This window comes from Nelusetta ayraudi, unplaced genomic scaffold (assembly GCF_046127955.1).
Source record: "Nelusetta ayraudi isolate G7.1 ecotype Tasmania unplaced genomic scaffold, CSIRO-AGI_Nayr_v1 ptg000002l, whole genome shotgun sequence".
In the NCBI taxonomy this organism is placed as follows: Eukaryota; Metazoa; Chordata; class Actinopteri; order Tetraodontiformes; family Monacanthidae; genus Nelusetta; species Nelusetta ayraudi.
In genome coordinates, this window is record NW_027466052.1 from 11,549,280 (window position 1) to 11,577,109 (window position 27,830).

Here is a 27,830-nt window from a genome sequence, read left to right on the forward strand (position 1 = left end):
CTATCTGTACACAATACTTCCTTGTCAAAATACTGCATTATCTTACTTTAGCCAACTTCATTTGTCCGGCTTTTAACCCCACCCACCTCAAAAAAAATACAAACTTTGATGCTGTTTTTTTTCTCTTTTAATGAATATCTCATTTCATTCAAATGAATGGAAGACATAGACACAAGGTATAAATAGAGGCAATTGCAAAGCAATCATCCATTATATATTTGGGGAAGGAGGTTTCAGCAGAAGGTGCGCTAGCAATCAAACACAGAGCCCCACAGCAAAGATCAATAGTCTGCACAGTCCCAATGCAGTGGCTAATATTTTTTAAAAATCAAGATAACCTCATAATCCAGAACCGTTCTGCTGTGCACGTTGTGTCTGACTGCTGTCACAGTTCCCCAAACACCCATTTTATAAAAAGTAACACTTTCTCTAAGTGACACCTTAGGCATTATTGGCTCCCATCTCATTCAGCACACATCAATTTCATGATGTATCACAATGCGCAAGAACACATCAATTCAAGAGATTTGGCTAATGTGTCACCCGAGAAAATGCATGCACAAGGCTGCCGGATGGGCAGTGTTAATAAACTACACAGAAAGATAGATTTTAAATGCAAGTACTTGTACTTTTTAGGTATGAAAGTTGGAATATGTATCAAATGGAGAATTCCAGAGCAATCCAAAGATCACTTTCAATGACAGCCAATAAAAATGACTGCCAGCTCAGGGAAGGGACAGTTAACCTAATCAGTCCACATGTTGGAAACATCAGTGAAACGCTTGGCTAAAGCTGCGCTTGTGTCCTCCTCGGTTCTGGCCATAACCTCCACCGCCGCCGCCGCCATTCCTACGGCCCCCAAAACTTCGGCCCCGTCCGCCTCTGAACCCTCCTCTGCCTCTTCCTCCTCTTCCTCCTCCTCCTCCTCCTCCTCCATGGTCAAAGCGGTTATTAAACTGCTTCTCTTCCAACTCTGGGAGCTCTGTGGCTACTGTCAACTGCCAGCGACGACCATCTTTCCAATTGTCCTGTAGAAGAATCACATTACTCAATCAAACAATCTTTGGCCATCAAGCGCTAGATCACATCCAATGCATGAGAAGGTGTGTCCAAACATTTGACTGGTAGTGTATACTGTTCAGCATGAGCTAAAGGTAGGTAACTGTGGTTGAATATGGCAAATATGCCTGGTATTGTTCTCACATTGGTTTTCTCTGTGAGATTTTAACCATGATTTTCTTTTTCATGAAAGAAATCAAAACAATATCAGCTCAAGCAGTTCCTTTGTGCTCGTGTTCTCACCTGGATCTCCTTGACTTTGTTAGCCGCCACATCAAAGCAGACTCCCTGTGAAAACAACAAAGGCAAGACGATCAGTGTTTGAGAGAAGTCGATGGAGTTTTTTTTGTTTACTTGCTGTAAATAAAACCTTGAGTGCCGTCTGTCATTCTTTGAATTACTTTACACTACATTTCAGAGTCACATTTTTTTTATCAATTGCAATTGTAACGTCTTTTTGTCTTTGAGTACAGAGAGGTGAGAGGTTACATGATAGGGTTTCGTAGCACCTAACATACAATGTAAACTGTCAGGAGGAGATATCAGAAACATTATTTGTGCAGATGTTGTGATTACATACGGTTTTGCCTTTGAGGAAGGTCATTCTCTGGATGTGGTTTTCCATCTCTTCTCCGGCCTGTTCTTTAATGGTTTTCCAGGCATAACCAATATTGTGCATCTCCTGAGAGCACACCAGCTGCATTGTAGTGTAACCCTGTGAAAACAAATGGAAACAACGGGTTAAGAGAATCAATACACAGGCGCGAGGGACTACAAACTTCTTTTTATAACAACATATTAAATGATCCATGGAGACAAAGTGAATTTCCCAACTCTCTCTGCGGAAAATTTAACAGATTTCTCCGATGTGCCTCTACAACAGAGGATCAGATTTAGTTTGAAGTTCTTCCACACAGCTTATCACACAAGGTGTGGTGTGCATTTTCACTGTGAAAGAAGCTCCACAAAGTGGCTCATTCTTTTCTTGATGCAGATCTGTACATAATGTGTTGCATACACAAACTCACAGAATCAGAATTGAGCAGCGATCGCTGCTCGAGACTTTTAGCTCCAGAAATGTGGGCAAGAGCAGCAGCTAATGCTTCCACGGCTCCCTTTTCCGCGATCAGCTTCTCAGCAGACTCTCTGAAGTACTCAATCGCTGCAACGGGAACCGAGTCCAGGAACCTGAGCAAGATGAAGAAAGGCATCAGAACAATGACGCTGATCTGGGTTCTGTCCAGATTTATGAATCCCTGTGTCAGCATGCATCTTAATGATCCTTGAAAATCCTTCCAAAACCAATATTATTTGACACCAGCTCTCCAAATTGTTTACCTGACAGCATCCTTTGCTGATGACTTGATGATGTCATTGGCAGTGGGAACACCGACCCGCCTAAACGTGATGCCCTTGGGAATGCAAAATGCATTTCATCAGAATTTGAAAGCCAACACTTTAATGCTAAGAACCTTGTTCAATTAAGTGTACAATTTAGTGGAGCTCTCCAAAACATACTGCTTTGTTTTCCACGTAGCGCAACTGGTCCTCTTCCTTCCTCTGGTAGAAGCAGATGCAGACTCCGGTCCTGCCTGCTCGACCTGTGCGTCCTGACCGGTGGATGTAAGACTCCACATCCTTGAGTTGAACACAGGCATAAGAGGTGAAGTCAATTCAACTTACAGTGCAAGTTTTTGGGGTTTTTTTTCCAAATGCAGTGACATAAAATAATATGCAAAATCATGATCAGGGTGACAAGTAGCAGATCATACCTGGGGTGGGGAACACTGAATCACCAGGTCAACTTCAGGGATGTCCAATCCACGGGCTGCGACATTGGTGGCAACGAGCACCTCAAAAGAGCCCTTCCTGAAGCCCTTCAGTGTAGTTTCACGCTGTTTTTGAGGAATGTCACCATGGAGGCACTGGGCACTCTAGGATCATAACAAAACATAAAATAATTAACATTTCTTTGTATTTTTGTAAAATTTAAGACTGACTGTTCAATTCAGCATTTCAACAACACTTTTAATTGGTGTGTATGCATTTTCAAGTCCGAGTATTTCTACCTGCTTAATGGAGGTATTCATGGTAAGTTCATTTGCTTCCTTCTTTGTTTCACAGAAGATAATGGATCTGCCGTGGCTGCCGCTGTATACCTGGACAACATCAGCAAGCACAGCTGCACGCTGGCTCCAGTGGCATGCGATGGCCAGGTGCTACCATGGAAACAAAAAAAAAACAGAAACGCAGAGAGAAAAAAGAAAAAAGGAAGAAAAAAAAGGGGAGAGGAGAAACATTTTCATTAATTCAGCTGACTGACTTTAATCGCACTTCATTAAAATTCCACTTTCATTGATAATGATAAATAGAGCAATTATTATTGCAAATGAACCCGACTGCCTTTTCTGATGGAGATGTATGTGAGCATATTTTGCAGCCCTAATTATCAAAACTACCCATGCTTTGAAGCACAGCAACTGAACTAAAGTGTGGTACTTTTAATTTAAAAGTGTCCCACACTCACTTCCACAGTTGTTGCAGCTTTCTGTGTTTTCTTGCCGATCAGGTCAACATGTTTGCATTTTGGCCTCATGTATTTCTTGGCCACATCATACACCCAGGTGGGGCAGGTGGCCGAAAACAGGAGGGTCTGTGGGTTGGTGTCTGCATCTAGAAAGGAGAATGGACACACACACACACACACACACACAATGTACTGTAAATGTTAAATGCACACAACGCAGATTAATTGTCGAATTTCAATGCATGTAATATAAATGCACGACTCCTCTGCAAGAAACATACATACTCTCACACTGACGACAACACACAGGCAGATATTCCATATAAGTTGCACTGCGTCCAAACAGTTATTGTACCTTTCTTGTATGATGACGCCAAAATCTCTTCAACCTGTTCTGCAAAGCCCATGTCCAGCATTTGGTCAACTTCATCCAGGACCACGTGTTTAAGTTTAGTAAGGTCCAGTTTATTGTTCTGGAGGTGGTCTTTGATGCGACCAGGCGTCCCAACCAAAATGTCGATTCCACTACGGATGGCATCAACTAGACAAAAAGGAGGGAGCAACCATGGTTAATATTGATGTCAACATTTCAAGTATGCTGTCAGTAAATGAAACAGTAAAAAAAAAACATATAGATATAAAACAATGTAAAGAGGACAATGAGATGGATACAAAAAAGTTGTGTACGTCTGTTGATTTGATTTGAGAATCTCTTTATAACTGTGAACTCGTGTTTGGACTTACTCTGTGGGTTGTAAGAACTGCCACCATAGAAACAGGTAACACTAAGACTCTTCACAACGTCTTTAAAGTCCCTGGATACCTGAATGGCTAACTCTCTGGTTGGAGTCAGGACCAGTACCTACAGACAAATACACAAACTCACTCAGAGGTCATTTCATACGAAAATCACGTCTGACGTGCATGCACTCGGGTGCTACGTGTGTGTACCTTTGGAGCTCGGCCCCTGACAGCGACTCCAGCCTCATTCTGGAGCTTCTCTATTAATGGAACGGCAAAGGAGAAAGTCTTTCCTGTTCCTGTTCTGGCTTGGGCAATCACATCCTCGCCATCATACACAGGGTCGAAAGTTTTCACCTGAATGTCGAACAGGTAGGCGACTCCTCGGGCTGTGGTCATGGAAAACAGAGGAGAGAGTGTGAAAGGGCAGGGAAGAAAGTGCACAGTAGAAGAAGGAGGACATCAAACAAAGAGCTATTGTTTAGCAAAGCATGCCGCACTCTCAAGGTGGTCACTCAGCTACCGTCGCCCAACAAAAAGGTTGTCCATAATATATTCTTTAAACATAGTGAATCACATCCATTCAAATACTTCAGTAAATGATCATAATCCAGTAATTAAATGTTTATCGATATAAACAATAACGCATTTCAAATAAATTAATTAAACAAACAGAATAACAAATTACTCAAGAAATAAACATTTATTATAGAAAACAAAACAAGAACAGAAAAATTGTGCTCACCTTTCAGTTTGTTGATGGTCACGGGGGAGATCCTGAAGTTAGAAAAAGCTCCTTCCTTCTGCTCAGGTGTCTCTTGCTAAAAAAAAAAAGAAGAAAAAAAACAGTATTGGTTGGTCTGTGCAACTGTTATTTTAAATACTATAAATTACACAATCACAGTACTCATCCCTCAATTTTAAAAAGTCTGTTTTAATTCAGCAAATTATTCAAATTATTATTTTCCCAATATCAATATCTGAAGTTAAGCATCAGCCGAAAGCAATTCTGAGATGATATAAAAAAAAAAAAAACAGCCATGAATTATGCAACAAAATTACATCTTGCAAAAGAGGAACTTAATTACAACAAATTAAATGTCGATGAGAGACTGAACACAAGACTGAATGCAAAACTAATAACTAGACTGCTAAGTACAACACGGCAGCACCAACCTCTGTGTCTTCTTCCGTCTTCTTTGGTGTCTCAACGCCGTTAGTATTTCCGTTCAAGTCTGTGGCCTCTGGTGTTTGGCCATTAACTTGGTCCGCTTTCAGCTTGTCCTTTTTCTTTTTTTTCTTTGGTGCTGGAGGTTCACAGTCTGGGTCCTCCTGCTCTTCCTGCTGCTCCAACTGCTTCTTCTTCTGCTTTTTGCCCTCTTTGGTCTTCTTCTTTATCTTATTTTCCAAACACACAATGGAAAGCCATATTTTTTAAATAACTCTTGAGATTAGAAAACAATTCTCTAGAAAGTACAGAACTTTGTGACATATGTGGCATAACCAGCACATCAAGTCATCATTTAAAATGTTATCTCTACTAACAGAGATATAACTATTTAGAAGTTATCCACTTTGTCTATGACATATCTGACAGTTACTCCGATCACTTTTTTTTCCTTCAGCAAATAACAGACCGCATTAAGTGTGACAGTCATGAGATCAAACCTTGTGAATTTCTCCAAATTTACCTGTATGCTTTATTTTCCCAAGATAGGTGGCTCTAATGTAAGTGTATGTTTAGATAGGAGGCAGATTTACTATAAAGAAATTACAATTAAAATAACGACAAGGTGGTGATTGTTGACATGGAGATGTTGTCCTACTCAAGAGAACACTGCTATAGAGAACATTGCACTACCCCAGGCATGGGAAAACTACGGCCCGGGGGCCATATGCAACCCTTTAAGATTTTTAATCAACCCCGCCAAACTTGAAGAAATGATATTAATAATTAAGTAAGTCATAAAACATCCCAAATGACTCCTTTCATCGCAGTAACCACCTGTTTAAGCTGCTACCCTCGGGCCAGCGCTACACTACCCACAGAGCTCGAACAAACAGACTGAGAGACAGCTTCTTTCCCAGAGCTACCACCACCACCACGAACAACTCATGACCATTGAACTGTTTGTAGAGCCGTCACAACATGAGGTACAAACCGTACGGGCAAAATAAGCTCATTCATGTGAATTTGTATTAACAATGTGCAATAACTGTGCAAATACTCTGCTGTTCTTTATTTGTGCACTGCACTATTCCAATTTTACTTGTCTTATTTTTACTTAATTTTGCACTATTTTTCTACTTCAAATATAGTTTTTATCTACCTATATTTTAACATTCTGGAATCACCAAGCAGGAGTAACACCCTGAATTTCGCTGTATTCTCTCTTACAATGACAACAAATGCTTCTGATTCTGATAAATTGATATTTGTTTTTACACTTTTGTTTATTTTCAATTGAAGCACGTTATCTACATATACCATTATATGTTTTTGTTCCTGTGAGGTGGGTCACCAAAACACTCCATCCATCTGCTCATACTCAGGCCACCTCTGTCAAAGGTTACAACCCTCTGTGGCCCACACACTACCCTTAACAGCTCATACACAACATGCTGCCATCGTCCACGTGGACGTGGAGTCCATGAAAACTCACATCACGTTGGCTTCCCACGTGATCTCCACTGTACGTGACGTAATAGCGCTTTAAAGGCACTGTAAGCTAAAGATGCGTTTTAAACGCTTTTAAATCACTATATCGCTGTAAAATAGTACGCTGGTGACATTCAGCTCTGGGTGTTGGCACATAAACTCACTGTAAACGGGTTCGCCGATAGCTTAACTAGCTGATTAGCCAAAGTTTAAAGCTAGCGCATTCAGCCACATGTTGTTAAACATGGAGGGGCCGCCGGAGCGGGGTGGCGACTGCGCCGCACAAGACGCAACATTCGCGGAGACTAGATTCACTCTGCTCACCTTGACAGTTTCGACCTCCTCTGTGTTGTCAGCAGCGTTGTCCATGGCGGCGTCTTCGACTTCAAAAACGATTCTAGACGGCATTTTTCTTCCCAGTTGGAACCCTTCAGTAGAGACGCGAGAGCTAGTCCACAAGCACGCGGACGGAAAGGACCGTTTGCGCATGCCCGAGGAGTTTTGTCTCGCGAGCGGCACATAGAAATAGATTGAAAAGAAATCGCTGCAATTCACGACAGCCTTTTTTTTGTGTGTGAATAATTTGAAGAATAACTCCATTAACATCAATACTATTCCAAACATAAATTTATAAATTGCGGGGGGGGGGGGGGTGCAATTTCTTTTATATTTTTAAAACAATTTTCATTAAGAAGATGGGAATTTAGGAAGAAGCTGTAACAAAATAATCCTAATTGTTCTACTGGTCGGGGTGCCTGACCTCTTCATGTGTAAAACAAGAGTGTTTTGCTATTAATCATAGGGTCTAAAGGTATTCACACTTTATATTTCTTTTTGTTACAGCAAGTATATTTCCCTGCAAAATACACGAGTGCTTACGTGTGATTACATTTTACTCTAATAATTAAAACTGTCATAACATGTCCCTGTTATTTAATTCTTCACCCTTCATAAAATAAAATAAAAAATTATGCAGTTTTTATGACGATCCTTAATGACTCAGTTTCCCAGTTTTCACTATAATGTGGGAGGCCTGATGGCTGTGATTACCAGCCGTCCGACTATCTCAGTAAATAAATCCATAAATACACTCCTATCATCATTTTCTCGCCTCCTCTATCGTGTTATCTAATCGTTTTCTTCTCTTTCTATAGCCCGAGATTGCGCGTCAACGACGTCGCGGCAGTGACGTAAAACGACACTGTTTTGGTTCCGGTTGGAAATTTGACCAGTCGTCCTCTGAACCACGGCTGTCAGTCGCCCTTCAACAGCGGAGGAGCTCCAGTCTTTGCATAAAACAGCTATTTATCAATAGTTTAATCATGGCGGGTACTATTGCACGGAAAGCCATCGATCATCTGAAGAGCAAAGAGTTCAGGGATTATTTGATGAGGTGCGTATTTTGTCTTAGATTGAATCCTGAACGTTGTCTTAGCATGCGTGCTAATTGAACTAGCAAGCACGGTGGGGTAACCTCAGCTGGAGTTCTAACTGCCGGTTGTTGTTTTTTTTTTCCCCTGTCAAAATATCTGTTTGACTTGCAAGGCCTGCATCTTAATCTTAAACCACATTTTGGTTGTTGTTTTTTTGTAATCTCAGCTAGTCTTATTTGTGAATGTGTTTTCTTTTGTCATTTCCCTGTCATGAGGTTACCTGCAGGCTGTACATGCTATTGATCTGACATTAACTAGTGGGTTATAACGCGACTAGAGCGCAAGAAAACAGATGTCTTGCTGTTTATTCCGTAAATGTTGTGTGTCGGGTTTTACAGAAAAGTAGCCCTTTACTTTTTCTCTTGTAGTTACAGATGCCGAGACATAAAAACGCAATTAATTTTTAACAGGTTTTCAGAATTTTCGTTAATGTTTACTGGATGTTAAGGGGGGTTAAGGGGGCTGTCTCAGTTCACCTTTGATATGGAGTAAAGGCTAAATGGTGGAAGACTGACGCAAGAGGTCATCCTTGTTTACATTACACAAAGATATGTATCTGGGCTATCTGCCTCATTTTCAAAGTCAAAGAAATACAGTACAGGACTTAACTATTTAGGTCAGGTGTGGACTAGTCGTAGGTCAGTTCAGTCGTAATTTGCCTGGTTAAGAACCTTGTTTTAAGTGCTAAAACCAGATTGAAATAAATGTGATAATGTGTGGGGAGGATTGTATGACATTCAAAATAATTTTTTTAAAAAATGAGCTGATTTCCTTTTCATGGGGTGGAAGACTTAGTATGACCTGTGGTATACAAGCATGACTTATATTTTTTAATCTTCTCTTCCATGTGGCCATGAAAAACGAAACACCCAACAGCACGGTATGCATTCATCCTCTATATATTTCCATATATATGTCCCAGTCTCCATACTTAAAAAAAAAAAAAAAAAACTTAAATACTAATCTTTTTTGTACTCTTAGAATATGTTATAGTAAAATATACTGGCATCAGAGCTGCGATTGTAGTTATTGAATTTAAAATTTTGAAGTCTAAGCTTTAATTTGTTCTTTGTCTGTGTTTTGGTGCAGCATTTCTGGGGTCCAGTGGCAAACTGGGGTCTTCCAATAGCTGCTATTACAGATATGAAGAAGAGTCCTGAGATCATCAGTGGCAGGATGACCTTCGGTGAGCATCATATATGAATCTACAAATAACTGAAAAAATGTTCATCCATCTCTAGTTTGTAGTTCAACTTAAATGTCTTCTTCATTCTATGGTTTCTTTAGTTGAACCGCATCCATGTGCTTTGTTTTAAATATTTTCTATTGAGCAACTGATGGCTCAAATGTCAATAAACCTGCTCTGAAGAGTTATCTTTCCCTGTGTGTCTCTCCTCTCAGCTCTGTGCTGCTATTCTCTGCTGTTCATGAGGTTCGCCTACAAGGTGCAGCCTCGCAACTGGCTGCTGTTCGCTTGTCATGTAACCAACGAATCAGCACAGCTCGTCCAGGGAGCTCGTCTCATCAAGTACAAGTAAGAAATGTTGTCAGATTCCCATTTGTCCACTGATTTTTACAGTCTATTTTGTTGTTGTTTTGTATGTTTTTGTTGTAACAGTATACATGGTACAATAATAGTGTCCTGAGTTACCACTGTACTTGTCTTTTTGCATTACTGTCCCTCATTAAATATTGATACACACTATGTTTCTGTTGTGTTTCAGAATGGAAAAGGGCAGTTCCTAGTGCCGAGATTATGGCAGAAGCACACCCTGACTGCAGAGTGGTACCATGCTGCTTCATGAGACACCTTAACTCCACACATCCAACCCATGTATCAAAAAAACCTAACTTGTCATTGAGTCCATGGTACAAATTTTTAACTGAAAGTTTCCACAATACAGTTGATTGTTCCAATAAAACTGTAAAGAGGAAAAAAAAAAGATTTCTTCCTTTAAGACTTGAGGTCAACTTTTTTTTTTCTTTTTATGATTTCGGCAATGTTTAACGTGGTGCACGAAAATAAAACCTGTGCGAATGTGTACTCGGTTAACCAGCCTGATGGTGTGACGCTTTGCACACAAAGTCCACTTGCTGTTGCATATTTTGTAAATTGGCTAATGCACTGTTTATCAGCAATCATCTTAGGTCATTAATAGTTATATATATTTTTTTTTTATATTTAATGTTCTGGATAATTGCAAAACAGGCCAGAGTTCATTCTGTGCAAATATGTTCACATCATTGAAGATAACACACGTTAATTAGATGCTTTCACCCACTAACCTTAGGGTATGTGGAGAGGATAGTGTCTGACTGAAGTACTGCTGTTTAAGAAACACACATGCAAATGAAAATGAAGTACAGCTTGAAATAGTCATAGGATAATTATTAAATTAAATCTGTTACTACTTCATAAACATCTTTTTGTGTAGACACTGCCTTCACTGTTTTTCTTTTCATAACTGGACAAGGCAAGCTGCTTCTGTCATTACTGACCAAATTTGTATTGTTTTGTTGTAATTCACACAAATTTATTGTCATTGTATGTTGCACAGTGCTTTGCCCCCATTAAAGATTTGACTCTTTGGGTTTCAAAATAAACAGGCTGTACCCAAATCGAAGTCAGAATGTGTCTCATTTTAATATTCAGCTGGGTGGTTATTATTTAGGACCGTGTAACCTTCAACGTCGGAATTTTGGTTGGAAGGAGGCCTGGACTTCCTTCTATTTGTGTGGGGGTATTAACAAACAAGAATTGACAGCTTTGAAGACAATAAGAAGCTATTCGACAAATGCCATTTCCTCCAGCAGGTGGCGGTGATGCAACAAAGTGTTTGTACAGTTGAACAAAAAAAAAAAAAATCCCAGAAGAAAACCAAAATGGCGTCGGTCAGCAGTGATGAGTGGAGAGCCGTCTGCGACAAATTTACCAACGCCCAACACCTTTCTGATGTGGAATCCCGCAGCGACCCCGAAAACAATCCATTCCTCTCCAAGTACAAGGCCAGAGAGGTGCTGCGGGAAATCCACTGCTCTCTGAAGAGCTTCGAGGCCGGGGACGGTGAGGAGGAGGTCGGCGGAGAGAGCCCGGAGAGCGGGGTCCAGCGGTCGTCGGAGCCGCCGGTGGAAAGGCCCTCGGAAGATGTGTTCGTCCGGGGAGTCAGCGGCGACTCGCCAGCGGGGCTCCGGGCGGCTCGACTCGGGGCGGTGGAGTACTACCTGGGGGTTAACCATGTGGACACGGAGGAGCTGTCGGCGGGCCAAGAGCATCTCATGAACTGCATGAAGCTGCTGGAGAGATGCAGAGTGTCGCCCGAGAATGTGTCACTGTTCATCCACGTCAGGGTACCGTCGACCTTATCGTCACTTTGTTTCTATTACTGCGCCACAACTCCGACACTCAAACGTCAGACAGAACCATCAAATTATCTTTGCATCACGCCAATGGGTTGGACATGGTGTGATTCTGATCAATTGCACACGGCGTGCTTGTTTGTGTTGACAGAACCAACTGGGCATCCTGTGGGCGGGCCGTGACGAGACGGAAACAGCCCAGGGTTTCCTGGAAACGGCAGAATTTATCTACCAACGCTATATGAAGGAGGTAGGAAGCTGGGCGAGTGATTCATTTCCATCCTTACATCTGTCCGTCCACCAATTTCCATTACTATCTAGCTCAGGGGTGGGCAAACCTTTTTGACTTCAGGGCCACAATGGGTTCTAAAATTAAACAGAGGGACAGGAGTAGATGGAGTGTTTTGGTGACCCACCAAAATATATGATGGTATATGTAGAAAACATGTGCTTTAATGTCAATTGAAAATGAACAAAATAGGTCTTTGAAACCCCAAGATATTTTGCTAGTTATTGAAATAACTTTCAAATCAATTAAAAATAGATAAGATACAGCTGTTTTATTACTTACTTAAATTAATACATATAATTTCTTTAAATTTGGCGGGCTGGATTAAAAAGCTTAATGGGCCACATATGGCCCACAGGCCATAGTTTGCTCATGCCTGATGTTAAATGAAGCCAATGTTAAGCCACAATTTAAAAAAAAAAAAAAAAACAACATTGTTGAACATTTCTGTTTAGGATGGAACTCCACCTACTGACATCACAGAGTACTTCACTACTGAGGAGAAGCTGCTGACGCATCAGGAGAGGACAAAGAGGTATCTGTGAAGCTCCTAATCCACAATGGTATTGCTTGCTGCTGATGTTAGCCTGCGATCACACCAAAAGTGCTGCAACCCAAGCCAGTACGCTTTGCACTTAAGGGTTCTCACATTATTATGGCAGCAGGAAGGAACCACTGCGTGTCATCAAGTTGTGTGCACACGTAGATCGCTGAAGGCACGACTGGGGCAGCACCTGACTCTGTGTGATCAAGTTATGAAATGGTCTACATAATAGTGGCTATTCATGGAGCACCGCATGCGGTTTTAAAATCCCCCTCCCCCTTTGGCCTCTGTTTTTAACATAATGTATCTTTCTCTTTTTTTTCTCCCAGGTTCGAATTTGCCTACACACACACCATGTACTATCTTGCTCAAGTCTATAAAAACCTTGGTGAGTTTGATTTTGAGTCTGTCAAGCAAATTTTCTTTTGAATGTACAATCATTGAAAAGACTCATTCAGTGACTTTTTTTTTTATAATACTGTGATCTGTCACACAGGGGAGACTGAACGCGCAGCAACTTACTGCCACAGCACCCTGCAGAGACAGTTACAGCTAAACCAGTTCAATCCAATGGAGTGGGCTTTGAACGCTGCCACACTGTCACAGTATTACATCACTAAGGTTGGACAAATGCTATAACATCACTGCTTGAATCTCACTCTTTCTTATTTGTCACAAATGCATTTTTTTTCACATATTAAGTGTGTTGGCAGCAATAACGGTGGAGGTGATGTGTGTCATTTCTAGGGCCAATACATGGAGGGCAGACACTGCCTGTCAGCAGCTAGTGTTATAGCTGGATTAGCAGGAGATGTTCCCTCTGAAGAAGCAGCTAAGGAGAGTGAGTATCTGTCCAAAATCCCTCACCTCTCATTCTCTCTATTTTTTCTGTCGTCTCACATCCTTCTGTCCCATTTCCTGATCCAGGTGAGACGGAGAGCGAGCGGAGGGAAAAGCTCAGGCAGCAGAGGGCAGATATTGCCAGATGCTGGATCAAATACTGTCTGAACCTCCTGCAGGACGCCAAGAAGTTGCTGGAGGTACGAGTGGTGTGTGTGTGACGTGACGATGTGCTTTGTTTGGCATCAGATGCTTTTTTTTTTTTTAATCATGTGTGACGTGTTTGTATCCAGGACAACATCGGGGAGCTTAATCCTGACCGTCAGGAGGAGTTGAAGAGGGAGAGAAGGAACGATGAGGAAGAGGAGGAGAAGAGGAGGAAGAGTGCTCTGTTGTTTGGATCTGAGGATACATTTGACTCCATTGCAAGCCAGGAAGAAAAGGTATGTGTACTGTGTTGTTATACATTGGACAAACTTGAAAAATATATTGATGCAATATCACAGCATCATCTCAGGGTACAGTAGATGAAATTGAGTTTTGTTTATTTTGTTTTCCTTTCCTTTCCTTTCCTTTCCAGGTGCGCTGTTTGTACCCACTGGACTTCTCTGAAGCCAAAGCTGTGTTCCTGGTTGGCCAGAATTATGTCATACAGGTAGAGACAATACTCACATAGACTCATACAAGGGAGTGGGTTGCAGTGGCAGCAGGTCAGAAAGGTTCCCCAGAAATTCCTCTCCTAGACTTGTGAAGGCGTTTGTTAGGTTCACGATCTTCTCTCAGTTAGATGTTGGTTGATTCAGGCAGTCAAACTACTGTAGATGGGCAAAACACGTCTCCAGGGTTGTTTTCAGGAACAAGTAGATGCCAGTGTTCCACAAAATGAACCTACACACCTTTGTGAAAAAATAGCATTGCAGTTGCTTGTACCAACAATTTCACTCTCGGGGTACCTGCCCAAAAGCAGAGCAACACTCAGTAGGATCCTTATGTTCTTTGTTCAGAGAATCAAGCCAATCTACCGTTGTCATTGAATTCACATATGTAGATGATAAGAGGCAAGAAAAATCGATATAGAAAGAAAACTGGTGCAAATACAAAACAATAGATTATCTTTGATATTCATCTTGAAGGCAAACAATAAAACGGTTTCTCATTGAAAGAATTCTGATGTCTTTAAATGCCCTCACATTTTACAAACATGTTCTTCCCCTCACTTTCAGGCCAAGGAATACTTTTTAATGGATGGCTATGTGACGGATCACATAGAGATCCTGCAGGACCACAGCTCTCTGTACCGCAATCTGATTTTCTTCGAGGAGGAAGCGGAGGCACGATGCAAAATGCACAAAAGACGAATTGACTTGCTGGAGCCAATCTGTAACGGTACTGGTCCAAAGTCGCTTCAGAGTGTTTTTACATTGTTTAGGTTGGAGTGTGGGGTTTGCATCTTCTCCCCGTGTCTGTGTGGCTTCTGTCCGGGTTCTTCATCGTCAAATTGGGAACTCTGTAGGTGTGTGTGGATGGGTGTATGCCTTTGTTTATCATCTGGGTTAGCTGTCATACAGGAGCTGGGATAGGCATCCTGCAGCACAACCCGCATACCTGAGTGCAGTTGGATGGATGGATGTTGTCTTCTCTAAGAACTTTAAAGATTGAGAAAAATGAGTAATTCTGAATCAAAATCTGTGACAATGATTATGTTTGTGTTTCCCTGACTGCTTATTCACAGACCTGAACTCCCAGTACTACCTGTTGATTCGCCGACAGCTGATGTTCGAGCTGGCAGAGACTTACAATGAGATGACGGACCTGAAACTGTCTCGTACCAACAGACAAGGAGACACCCAGTCCTTAGATAATCACACCATGAAGAAAATTAACCATCTCTGCTCCTCTTCTGTCAAGTGAGTGTCGATCTGTGTGAGGACAGAAGCTGTGTCCCTGTTTCACATCTCCTCATTCGGCCTTGTCTTCTGCTCCCCAGATATTTCCAGATGTTCTTGGACTCTCTGTGCTCTCCCGAAGGTAAGTTTCCAGAGCGCCTGGAGGAGGATGTGCTCAGACCGGCTCTGGCGGCAAAATTCAGATTGGCGCGACTCCACACCCTGATGATCTGCCCTGTGCCTTCTGTTCAACTGGACAACCTCAACATGTCACTGGAAAACTACAAGTAAGGGGCTGTATTGCTGTTTGGGTCTTTTGTCGTGTGATGAATCAGTGTAATTCTAATGTTTTCCTCATGGCATCCAGGTTTGTGGTGGATTATTGCGCGGCCCACCCGGAGGCTGTAGCTGCTGTGGAGACAGAGCTGGAGCTGAGCACGGAGATGGCAGGACTGCTCCCTCTCAAAATCAACCGACTCAAAGCCAGAATGGCTGTGAACAACTGAAGGACGCCTGTGTTCACTGGTTGACTTGGTTCCAGGTCAAGTTGTTGGGTATTGGTGGATTACTATGTTGAAACTCGAGGCCTTTTGTTTGCATTAGTCTTGTATAGAGTATTAAAGGTTCTCCGTGTCAACACTATAGTACCATCTAGTGGATTGGAGAACTAACAGCAGCCACTTCCCCATTGGCAAATTGCAACAAACATCCAACCATCTTATGGGTTCTAATTCAATCTGTCAAAAGCTACTAACGGATTGTTCATAATCTTGTAAGCTTTTTACTTGCAGTATCTACTCGATTTTATTATGTTGCTCTGTTTCTTTCCACTAATGTGTTAGTAATGGGTAATATTAACCCTAATACACAGTAAGTCAATGAGTCAGTGGTCACAAATGATCAGAATGAAAGCCTGAAAACAATGAAGAAAACGAAACTTTTGGCGACACATGGGGGAAGTGGATGTTTGGACTGCTTTTTCCCAAACTATAATTAGTTTTAATCATAAAGAATATTGCATGTATGCACAAATACTCAATCAGGCTATTTTTGAGTTTAACATCCACGTTGTGCATAGAAACAGCAAAATGAAAAAAGCCTCAGAGTTTCACCTATCTTCCAATTCAATACCACTGTGAACATTGGAAACCGTTTCACTGGAGAAAGTGAATGGCAGACCTGGTGAGCTATACTTATTTATGTCAGAGAAAACTCTTAGAGGCATTTTGCATGCAGCCTTCACCGGAACTTTCAACACAGCTTCCTGTACACATTTCCGGCTATTGCAAACACTGTCCAACAAACCTGTCTCTATATGCCTCTACCATGAAATGTTTGTTCTAAAAGACGTTTACTTTTGTTTTTTCATTTTTTGTGACGTTATTGTCTGAAATGCACTTTAATTAAACACGATGACCTGTGATCTCATCCAGTGCAGCCTTTTTGTTTATTGTAAATATCTGTCAAAGAAGGTCGAAGCTTTTGATTTCAACTTTTCTAGATGGAGTTCTCATGTTTTTTCCAGATCTCTCTGGGCTCTCTGGCTTCCTCTCACAGTCTACAGACATGCACATTTTAGTATAAAACTCGGAATTGCCCGTAGGCGTGAGTGCAAACGTGGATGGTTATTTGTCTCCGTGTTGTCTCTGCACCTTTTTCCTCTAGCAGTGGGGATAATGTAACCTGATTGCTGGTTAAGTGGTGATAGAAAATGGATTGATGAATTCAACCACATCCCCAGCAACGTCCTATGGGCTTGTCTTGTGATCCCCAGCAGGGGTCTGCAAATTCAACCGCTGTAATGTCTTGTGCAGATCATGCAGGAAATTAAGACATAGAGACAGCCTGATGCCACTTGCTTCAGTCAGGCCAAATACTGATGCTCTGCATCTGCTAATCTTGCAAATGATCATGCTCAATAAAGGTGTTGACTTTAATCCAGAGTTGTCTGACTGAAATTGGGTTATTGGGGGTTTTTTCTTCATCTCGTAAGAGCAAAAGTGCAGAACTTTTTTTTTTCTTTTTTTTTTAAATCAAGCTACAGGCACCCCTGCTGAAGCAGGTCCGTATGAATTTGAGTTTAGAGGTTACCCAAGACAGTTTTACTTCTTCTTCCATCTGATAGATCAGTTACCCCGAAATGTTTATTTCCTCTCACCATACTGGAAACAAAATTAGCTTCAGTGATGTTTTTTTTCCATGACAAATATACTGCATATTGTTAAGCACGGTGTCTGTGTGTCTGAAGAATTTTATTAAGAGCTGACATGTTCTCCGTTTTGTGTGTTAACAGAGTTTAAACAGGTCACTGACAGTGTGTGCGCATTAAGCAAGCATTTACTCAAGACAAGATCTGACCACTTCCTCTAGAGTCATACTCAGACGTTGGAAGAAACAAGCCTCTCTTTCTGCCTTTCTTCATTCCTCTTAATCTCCATTCTGCACCAAATGTTGCAACTCGGCTCATTTAAATCAGTGAGTGGTAACGTAAAACTTTGATGAAAAGACTGGTGAAAACAGAAAAAGGCTTTAATTACCCAACAAACAAACAAAAAAAGGCAAGGCAGAACTACAACGTAAAGGACCAAGTGGTGCTGTTGTATCAGATAATTAAACATAACCAAAATAGACTCTTAAAAAAAACCGAGCTATCTACCTAGTACAAAAAATACCCAAGCAGGAAAGAAAGGCCTTGTTATCTAAATCTACAAACCAAAAATGCAGAAACAGCACCCTTAAACCCAAAAACTCCTAACATAAACACCTCTGTCAAATGAGAGCAAAACACACCAAAACAAATGTAGCCCTTGGCCACTTTAAGAAGTAGTCTGTCATTCTATAGTGCACTATATTTCTAAAGTCGAACGTGGCGTACTGTCTCAGTGTTCAGTCGCCACTTCGAATGGGAAAGGAGGGGGTCAATATAAAGAAGATACCGTCACGTGATTGGTGAGCGGCATGTGGTGGTGAGGCTAGGGCGTGGGGACTCATCGCACCAATGGGACTGTGGTGATCCTACACCTGAATTTGAATAGAGTGACAGGTGACTGGCGCAGAGAGAGGTGGTGAGATGGCTGGTGGCCGTAAAACCGAGTACAAAATAATCAGCATTCTGTTTGAGTCAACAAACCATCTAAGAAGGAACCGGCAGAGGAGCGAACACAGGCACAGTCACAACTAATAGTAGGAATAATATCAATAACAAAGGGGATTGGGTTTGAAAGATCACTAAAAAAAAAAATGCGAAATCGAAGCCAAGACATGAAATATGAAACTATCAATAACATCAAAAGTTTAAACACACAAAAAAACATTGGTCTGTGAAGCATCACTCTACCATCTGACACTGAAAGACGTTTGCACATTTGTGTGGTCAAACTGCTGATTCTAGCAGTAGATTATACAAAACCTCAGACATCATTGCACTATTAACTTCCTCCTGGCTATTAAAGTTAAAAAGTTTCAGCTGTTGAGACCGATATTGTTAAAATACTCTTAGCTATACTATTTTATATTATTAATTTATACTGGCAAAGGTTTACCTATGGTAAAAATAAATAAATAAATAAAAAAGTATCTGGTTAGATAACAGAACACAAGTATGGCAAACAAAAAAATTTAAATTGTCATTTTTAACAAGGTTTTTACACCTCATGCTTTCTTTGTGGTATAATTGTAAAGTTGTTTGTTTTCACGCTGCTCCCCTTGCTGCAAACAGCCTGTGAGTCATAATCCATAAAGTTCATCTGTTGGGCTGCTTCATCTGCCCGGGGCGTAGTGACATACCAGCTGAAATGTCTCAACTTGTGTTTACAACAAGCGAGACAACAAACATCAGTCAAGTGGTGAAGGCATAACTTCCATTTCCCACTGAAGTGCATGCATTAAACAGTTAAATATTCCGTTTTTAAATTCATATTTTGAAGTTATATTGCTAAAAAATATATTCATAATGTGATAATGTCCATCTGTGAAAATGTTAATCCTGTTTATTAACAAATGAAACACAATTTGTGTCAGTAGGTCCTTGTAAATGATTTGCATCCACCTTTGAGATGACAACATAAAGTCAAGTTTGAAACATACACTAACTGATCTCTTTAATTGATCAAACATTTCACCACCAGCAGCAGCTGGAACTTTTGATAACACTTTCCAAGATTTGTGTTATCATGTTGTATCAAATTCTGACCCCAGCAACTCCTGAATGTTGCAGCAGCAATAAAAGGTCGTAAGACCTGGCGACAACTTTCCCAACCAATCTTATTGAGCTTGTGCCAACCGTAGGAGTGACTGTTATGCTTCACGGTGTGATGCGGGGTTCTCCGTCAGCATTTAACTGCTCGGCGATGTTGTATCGAACAATTAATTAACTTTATCTTGCCTTTTAGTGCTCTTGAACCAGTCTGCCCTGGGTCCTCTGACACCTAAGACAAATTTTGTCCTAAAAGAACAAAAACTGCTGCTCACTGGTTATTTTATCTTTTTGGACCAATTCCCTGCAAAGCCTGAGGGAGTGCGTGAAAACTCAAGCAGTTTCTGTTTCAAGAGCAATCTGTCCAGAAACCTTGACTCACTGCCATGATATCCCAAAAATAATACCTGAAGCATATCATACAACTCCAGTGAAAACTCTTTCACAAAACCAGATGCCTGACAAGACAGCCAGACACATACACATAGCATAACGGGCCAACAGTTGACAACAGTTGATCAAAGTCAGTTGTTAATGTGGAGCCAAGAGGTTGTAGTTTGCTGTTGTCGTCGCTGTTTTGCAGTAACCTCCTCGTGGTTGAATCTCAGAAGCTGATGGGTGTAGATCAGAGAGCTGTCAGTTATCAGTCTCTCTGATACACATCTACTGTTGACACAGCTTGTCCTGAACAGTGATAGAGACGCAAGAACCTCCCGAACGACGTGAACAGAGAGAGAGGAGGGTCACTTTAGTCCTCCCTAAACAAACTCAATTAACTCAGGCCTGCATGGGGCTGACTTTGAAAATGTTTTGATTGTGGATGAAAATTTTGCATAGTTATAAAACTTGTAACAGATTATAAAGGCACAATTTTGTAAAAAAAAATAAAAAAATAAATGTTTTTCAAAATAAATGAGTCAAGACTGTGGAGGAAGCGTAACTTCAGATCTGCCCAGAACTACTCTGAGCCAGGACATTCATTCAACAAAACGTGAGGGAATGATTCAATTCTAGAGTTGCAAAATGAGCAAGAGAGGTCAGTGTCAAAAGAAAATGTTGCAATAAACCTGTTTGCGGGGCATGTGTTGTGCACATTTTTGGGGTAACAATCAGTTCCTTTCCAGTCCATGTTCATAGTCACTGAGTTTCAATAGAATTTCCATCTTGGAGAGGCAGGCTTGGACAGACTTCGATCAGTGAAAAGTTAGTAATGTTAGTAATAGTCTCAGCGTTGACCTGCTTGGCGATGTTGTATAGAACTGTTCATTAACTTTATCTTGCTTTTCAGGGCTCTTGAACCAGCCTGGCCAGGGTCTTCTGGCACCCAAGAGGAATTTTGTCTCAAAAGAACTGCTGCTCACTGCACCAACACCGTCTTTCTGCTACATACAATGCAGCCTTGAGGACTATCCCCAGAAGATTCAACCACTTTTCACACCTTGTCTCAAGGAAGCCTAAATAAATGACTCACATGATGGGCAGAAGGAGGAGGCACACTAGTGAGTCATCAGATTAACCACTCATAATTTTCGCTCTATTAGCATCATCGACTTTGTTGGTGAAACAACACCTTTGCTAATACAAGGTTCTGTCAGCCTTAGCCCCACCTACAACTCCTGGTGGTTAAATACCTGGGACTCTCCAAACCCTTTTTTCATAACTGAAGAAGCCTTTCAGATCGGTCACAAAAACAGGTCCGGTTGCCTTAACTTTAACTCCTCTCATTCAGTTCTATTGTTACAAAATGAGCAAGAGAGGTCAAAAAAAAAAAAAAAAAAAAAATGTTGCGTGTTGTTCAGAAGTGGACTTAGTCAACTCTGTTTGAGATACAATATTTTTGGGGTAACAATCATTTCAGTTCCAGTCCATGTTTATAGTCACTGAGTTCCAATTGGATCCATCCATCTTGGAATGATAGACTGGACAGGGGCGGAGCTGTGTGACGGCCAGTGGTGGCCAGTGGTGTCTGTGTCCACCTGACCGACCGGGTTGGGAGAGGAGAGCGGAGCGGAGGGGAGGGGGGGTTCTCCGTTACCATAAATGATTGTTAATTACTGAACAATCCCGTTAGGAGGGCACCTCGGAGTATTTTCCCTATTTGAGCGCGCAGTTACGCAATGAAAGCGAAAATTGTGAAAAGGGGGAAAAGGAAAACTATCAGTCGCTTTAAAAAGAAAGAACGAGAAAAAAAAAAAACATTTCCAGGATGTGAACTCACTTCGCTTTCGACTCCTCCGAAGACGCACCAAAGGAAACCGTGACGCATCGAATAGAGGGTTGAGCTGCTTATACGGGGAGTTTCTGTGCGACGCTCTCATTCTGAAGTGAGTGGAAGCTCAAGTCTGACGCCAGTGCCTCCACTCTGTTTCTCATATTGTGAGTGAACAACAACAACCAAAACAACAAAGATGAAATTCGCCCTGGTCGTCGCTCTCTGCTGCCTCGCCCTCCATTACGGACACGGTAAGTTTGTTTTTGATGGTCTTTGGTGATTTTGACAGACTACTACCAGGTCCGATTGGGGGGTTTTGACAGGAGCTCCTGTATGGTCAAGCGGTCTCTCCTCTTCGCGGAGTGACCCAAACGGTGGTCCGGGGACCATCAGGAGTCTCTCTCTGTTTGGCATGACGTGATGACTGCTGGTGTGTTTTCCCACCGTTAGCGCGCGTTGTGTTTACCGTAAATGAGCGCGACTGAGACCCAAACTTAACACACGCACAAAAAAAAAAAAAAGAGGTAACGATGGCGCAACTTCCTCCGACTGCTCTGATGCGATGAAGGTGGGCGAACTTGAAGGGACTTTTCTGGACTCTCACTATGACTCTGAACGAACTGTTCCTTACTAAATTCAAAGCTGAGAAAGGGGAAATAAAACATTTAGTGTTTTTTCCCTTTAATTCACTTCACGCTACTTTTAGGCCTACTGTGCATAAGTCATAAGGTTAACACAGTTCCCCTTGTGACTAAAACACTTATGATACATACATACATGTATTATAAGTCATTTTTGCAAATTCCTAATGTGATGTAATTTATGAGAAATCGTCAAAAACAACGTGAGAAAATGTCTGTTGATTGTTAAGGAAATACATCCTGCAAGGCCAGCTGACTTTTAACAAACGTGTCATCGGCACACAATGCATAAACTCGACGCCCTTGACAAAAATATATAGACGGTGGCACAGTGATATTAATGTCGAAACAAGCATCTCTTAATAGCCATTAAAAACAAAGAGTCTGTTTGATGTACTCAAGTGTACGTACGACGTCTTCATTGTTTTTCCTGTTCTTAGCGTCTTACTTTTGAAACAACCTCAGAGAAATCATCATTCATTATTCATCGTTCAACTCATCGTTCTGAACTCCCATGAAACAATTTCCATCACACTCTTGTCGAAATCCACTTATCGGAATATTCACTTTAACCTCCACCTCCCCTAATAGCAGATGATGCAGTCATCGTCTTCTTCTTCATGTTCAGTTCACTGTAATCGGTCACAGGGTAGGTATTGGTGTAAAATTGCAGTTGGTTTTTTTTCCAGTCAGATAAATGACACCGTTTCTTCCTTTTCTGACACATTATTGTTGAGAATTCTGGACATTTGAACTGCCAATGGTCTCGTTGCCTTGTTACGAAACAATGTCGTCATACCCTGAAACAACCTAAATGTGGAAGTAGTTAAACAATCTTCTGAGCAGTTCGTTCAATCCTGGTTCTAATTTGTGATGCATCTTTTTTTTCAATTTGGAGAAAAAACAAATTAAAGACAACATAAATCACTCGGGTGATCTACGATAGCGTCCATGCTTTGTTTCGTCAGTTAAAATTGTGCATGCAAACCACATTAAGTTAAAGTGAACCTCTCTGTCCAGGAGCGCCGAGGACTGCCGTGTACAAGTACGTGAAATGTAACCCCGAGGGCGATCGGGCCAACTGTGTGACTTATCAAAGTCCAAAAATGCCGTGGAGCGCCGACCTGCCAGACAAAGTTCCTGCTTCAGAAGCACAATATCTGTAAGTATGAGTGTGTGTGTCTGTATATACAAGCTGAGGGACAGTTGCTGTGTGAGTTGTTGAGGGAGGACGCCAGCCTGCCACGGCAGTCTTGGTGACTCTGCTGTCAGTGAGAGTACTCTAAGCTGTCAGCAGACACACACAGATCATCACAATCGGAAAATAAAGCTGATGCTGAAAATAAAGCTGATGCTGCACTGGATCTGTCACCTTGGTTAGCGCGACTCTAGTCGCTGCCTTCTGTGGGTGTGTGTGTGTGTGTCTGTGTCTGTGTGTGTGTGGGGGTTTTTGAGCGCACATCTTGAGTGTGAGGTAGGAGGCCAAGAGAGGCCAAAAGAGGAGACAACAACTCAGAAGAGAGGGACCAACAGACAGTGGAAGGAGGATAGAGCACCAATAAGGAAGACTCCAAGAGATCTCAGTATATGCATATTTTTGACAGGAAACTATTTTAACGTGTTGTATCTTATTGTTTTTATTATATTCATTGTTACTCATTTCATCTTACTGCACTCAAAGAACCAATTCCATTGGGTCAGTTCCATTGTTGTGTGCAATGACAATGAAGTCTATTCTATTCTATTCCGTTTACATTCTTTCAGTATATTATAACACAGTACAGAGATAATTCTCTCTAACGCTGCACTTTTACTAAAAGGTAGAAGGCAGAAGTGTAAAAGGTGTAACGTTTGTCCCTTATTGTGTTGAGACAGACGGCATCTCTGATGGCACAACTGGCTTCTGCCGCACCTTCTGCTCTGCTTTCCGTCACATAGCAAGTATGTGCACTCTCGCTGTGCACGCCACGCGGCCCCCGGCGTTTGCCGTAAACAGCAGCCATTCACACCTCCTGACCAATTTCTTAGCAGGTCCAACTGAAAAAGCAACAGTCCAGAGGTAGATAGTTAGCGTCAGTCATCCAGGTCATCGATGTCTTGAGAGTGAAGAGAAAAGCAACTGGACTTTCAGTACCAGGAACCAGTCCAGTTGCTTTTCACTGAACTCCCTTAAGAGGAGAAACTGACTGTGGTACATTAAAATAATCATGTTAAACTTTCAGTTTTAATATTATTCTCATTTAAAAAATGAACTAACAAGTTTAGCCTGTAAGACTATGACCAGCCACTTAAGACCTTTGCAACAAAAAGGTCTGTGCCAAAATTTGTGGCTTGTCCATCAGTTTCCTCTTTTAAAGTTCCTCGGAAACTACTCATTTTTCTTCCTCATAAGCCGATAATCTGGATTCAAATAACAGCAAGGAAACTCTACAAATGTCACAGTTCAACAGTTCAACAGTACCGTTCCAACTTATTTTTGTTTTATGCGGCCGTTGCTTTTGCGTGCGTACATAAAGACAAACTTTGAAAAATGAGTCTGATAATAGGACAGGCCCAACTCGACTTTTATCTCTGAAAACGGACACGGCAAAAAGCAGAGTGTAAATTGTTGAGTAGACAAACTGTGGCTATCTCCAGTCATGATTCTTGACAGCTTATTTGAATCACAATAAGTGCATTTCTGCGAGTGAGAGCTCTGTTACAAAGGACTGCTTTTAATCACATTATTTCGCCGTCAGTAGCAGCCCTTCCTTTCACAGCTCGCCTTGAACAGGAAGCTGAAGGGAAGTGCTGAGAGGAAGTGGGCTGTGACGCTTAGTGGTCTACTCCTACTAGTCTATTGTTTAGTCTTTGGTTCTGTGCCATGCTGGTTTGACACACAGGTTTGAAATGTGGCACTGTGTAAGAGTACATGTATTTATATGCACATACGCACACACACTCACACGTACATATACACGCACATACATATATGCATTGCATGTGTGACATATAGATTTTTTGCCATTATTAGGTCTTGGGTGTCTATCACCTCAGTGTAAACAGCTATGCATGGAGTACTATTAGGCATAACAAACTAAAACGCTGGGTTTTTAACATGCGATGTAATGTAATGCAGTTTCAAACCATGGAAAATTATGCCAGTATATACTTTGCTGTCTGGTTTCATTCATGCAATCTGTTTTTTTTTTGTTTGTTTTTTTGCAGGGACGCAAAGGCAGTTGAGGATGAGGAACTGAGTCAGGCCGAGAAGGACGAGCAACCTGACGAGAAGGAAGAGGTCATGATGCTGGACGAGGAAGATGAGGACGAGTACCTGGATGACGACTATGAAGAAAAAGAGTTAATGGGAAATGAGGACGAGGACGAGAAGATGGTGAAAGAGGATGAGGATGAGGACGAGGAAGAAGAAGAAGAAGAAGAAGAAGAAGAAGAGGATGACATGCTGGGAGATGAGCAGGAAGAGAATACCATGCTCGAAGAGGAGGAAGAGGATACGATGCCGTTGCTGGGTGAAGAAGGGGAGTCACCGATGACTTTCTTGTCCGACGAGGGCTCTGGGAGTGAGGAAGGATCAGGGGGTGGCATCACTGACCAGCTCTTTATACCTTTTGAAAGAGATGCCGGCTCTGGCGAGTCCATGACAGAAGAAGAGCCAAACACAGGTTTGTGGAGAACACGTTGTGGGCATTTGTGGCTATCTCTTTAAAAAGTGTTGTACCTGACCCTGTCCTTTCTGTCTTTTGGCCCGCAGTCAGGCACACTCCCAGCCTGAGGGATATTCTCAAATGGCCCCAGGTGGGTGCGGACAAACCAGCAGAGAAGGAGATGAAAGAGGACCACCTCATGAACGCCTAGACGATCTAGCCACACACACACACACACACACACACACACACACACACACACATTGGACAAGACACATTTACAAAGAAAAAAGTGCTTCCATTTGTTTTTTTGTCCCAAGTGCAATAAGATTAAATCAAGTGATGTGTTCACTCGAGGCACAGAGAAGCAATGTCTTATTTATCTATTTGAGCCCTTTTGTCTCTGACTGTCTCCCAGTCTACGCTCTATCCAGAAAGGTCATGCAGTATATTTTTAGCCTTGTCACCTGTTGTAACGTTGAGCAAGAAAATTTTGCAAATCCGAGTCCTTCTGGATGTAATTGATACACATAACGACTGTAACCTTCAACAAGACCTCATACATTATTTTGAAATGTCTAATATACATTTGGGAAAATAAAGAATTTATAACAACAGTATCCAATTGTAATATTGGTATTTCTGTGTGTTTTCCTTAAACCTTTAAGTAAATGTGCTTGTTACACAGTTGTTACTTGTAACACTGGATCGTGTGTGGTGTGATTAAATACTGGCTAAGCAACAAAAAAAAAAGAAGAAATATTACAGGCAACTTGTATCTCTTCGTTTTAGTCTAATAGTTGAAAGATCTGGGTTCCAACGTATGCAAGGGATAATAACTGTGTTGATACAAGTTTGTCCACTAGAGTGCAGCAATCAGCTTATTCTCATACCATGCTTTGGTGAAAGCATGCCAAACAAACAAACACAAAGAAAAAACATCCACATCCCCTGATTTTGCCATCTTCTGTTTCTATTATTAATTGTATCGTTTTTTGTTTTTGTTTTTTTGTTTTTTTTTGTTTTTTAATTATTATTAGAATGATGTTTAAATAGCGTAGCCGGACTTGCCAACCATACACTGTTTACAAATATGATGTGATTGCAATTTGGCGAAAGTCGGCTGAGTAAAATTGTGGACCAGGTGTTTAAACCACAAAAAATGATGACTGAGGAAAAACCTTGAAGATGTGTGGAGTACAAAATATCGGGTCCTCGCCCACCACCGACACGCACATGATCCGTGACGCGAGATCATTTTTTTCCCTAGGAGGAAATAGAGATAACCACGCCCCAACTTTACCCGAACTCATCAGATTGGTCGGTGCAGAGTCTCTCACTTCTACCTCGAGTGCGCCACCTTTGGTGGCTGAAGGATGATCACCTTGATGATCCGTGCTGTGCGCACTTGAGGCAACAGTTTTCTTACAACAACATGTAGCTCCTGTGGACAACATCAAGCACAGCTCAAGACCCATTTATTCACTCTAAAATTCACTTTAAAATTTAGTGATATTATTCATGGCCACGCTGTCTTGAAAGTGTTTCGTTCTTACAGTGAAGTTTTAAATGCTTTTATTTATTTGCTGTTGTTACTTTTCATTTCTTCTTTGTCAGTCAATCATTTGTACTTTTTCCTCTTACTCTCTGTAAAGCGCTTTGAGCTGCAACGTATTATGTATATCCCCAGATATCTCAGGCTACATACAGTATATAGTATGTTCAATCCAAACTTCCAAAAGAGTACTTTTGGACATTATGACTAAGTTGGCAACCCCCCCCCCCCACCCCACCCCACCC

At 41.5% G+C, this 27,830-nt stretch overlaps 4 protein-coding genes across 5 annotated transcripts; 3 read left to right on the top strand and 1 right to left on the bottom strand.

The window, feature by feature from the left end:
• Positions 1 to 111: 111 nt before the first annotated feature.
• Positions 112 to 7,471, bottom strand: ddx21 (DEAD (Asp-Glu-Ala-Asp) box helicase 21). Its single transcript, XM_076023995.1, has 15 exons — positions 7,311 to 7,471; positions 5,504 to 5,725; positions 5,073 to 5,148; positions 4,538 to 4,716; positions 4,331 to 4,448; positions 3,942 to 4,127; positions 3,587 to 3,732; positions 3,129 to 3,278; positions 2,832 to 2,993; positions 2,578 to 2,697; positions 2,398 to 2,471; positions 2,088 to 2,247; positions 1,640 to 1,774; positions 1,303 to 1,347; positions 112 to 1,028 (listed from the first exon to the last, which is right to left on the bottom strand). Exons 1-15 carry the CDS (start codon positions 7,392 to 7,394, stop codon positions 771 to 773), a joined length of 2,115 nt encoding a protein of 704 aa, XP_075880110.1. The 5' UTR covers positions 7,395 to 7,471; the 3' UTR covers positions 112 to 770.
• A 734-nt stretch (positions 7,472 to 8,205) lies between these two features.
• mpc1 (mitochondrial pyruvate carrier 1) lies at positions 8,206 to 11,038 on the top strand. 2 transcript variants are annotated; one of them, XM_076024021.1, is made up of 4 exons: positions 8,206 to 8,383; positions 9,509 to 9,605; positions 9,821 to 9,953; positions 10,144 to 11,038. In XM_076024021.1, exons 1-4 carry the CDS (start codon positions 8,309 to 8,311, stop codon positions 10,163 to 10,165), a joined length of 327 nt encoding a protein of 108 aa, XP_075880136.1. In that variant the 5' UTR covers positions 8,206 to 8,308; the 3' UTR covers positions 10,166 to 11,038. The 2 variants fall into 2 exon arrangements, with proteins under 2 accessions (XP_075880136.1, XP_075880147.1); XM_076024032.1 differs by lacking the exon at positions 8,206 to 8,383 and adding an exon at positions 9,174 to 9,299.
• A 225-nt stretch (positions 11,039 to 11,263) lies between these two features.
• kifbp (kinesin family binding protein) lies at positions 11,264 to 16,763 on the top strand. The gene is made up of 13 exons (XM_076024007.1): positions 11,264 to 11,767; positions 11,928 to 12,026; positions 12,521 to 12,600; positions 12,939 to 12,997; positions 13,106 to 13,230; positions 13,357 to 13,450; positions 13,537 to 13,649; positions 13,743 to 13,892; positions 14,030 to 14,104; positions 14,673 to 14,835; positions 15,182 to 15,356; positions 15,437 to 15,622; positions 15,703 to 16,763. Exons 1-13 carry the CDS (start codon positions 11,303 to 11,305, stop codon positions 15,839 to 15,841), a joined length of 1,923 nt encoding a protein of 640 aa, XP_075880122.1. The 5' UTR covers positions 11,264 to 11,302; the 3' UTR covers positions 15,842 to 16,763.
• Positions 16,764 to 21,786: 5,023 nt separating this feature from the next.
• srgn (serglycin) lies at positions 21,787 to 26,661 on the top strand. The gene is made up of 4 exons (XM_076024046.1): positions 21,787 to 21,993; positions 23,404 to 23,545; positions 25,591 to 26,048; positions 26,138 to 26,661. Exons 1-4 carry the CDS (start codon positions 21,939 to 21,941, stop codon positions 26,239 to 26,241), a joined length of 759 nt encoding a protein of 252 aa, XP_075880161.1. The 5' UTR covers positions 21,787 to 21,938; the 3' UTR covers positions 26,242 to 26,661.
• The last annotated feature ends 1,169 nt before the right edge of the window (positions 26,662 to 27,830 follow it).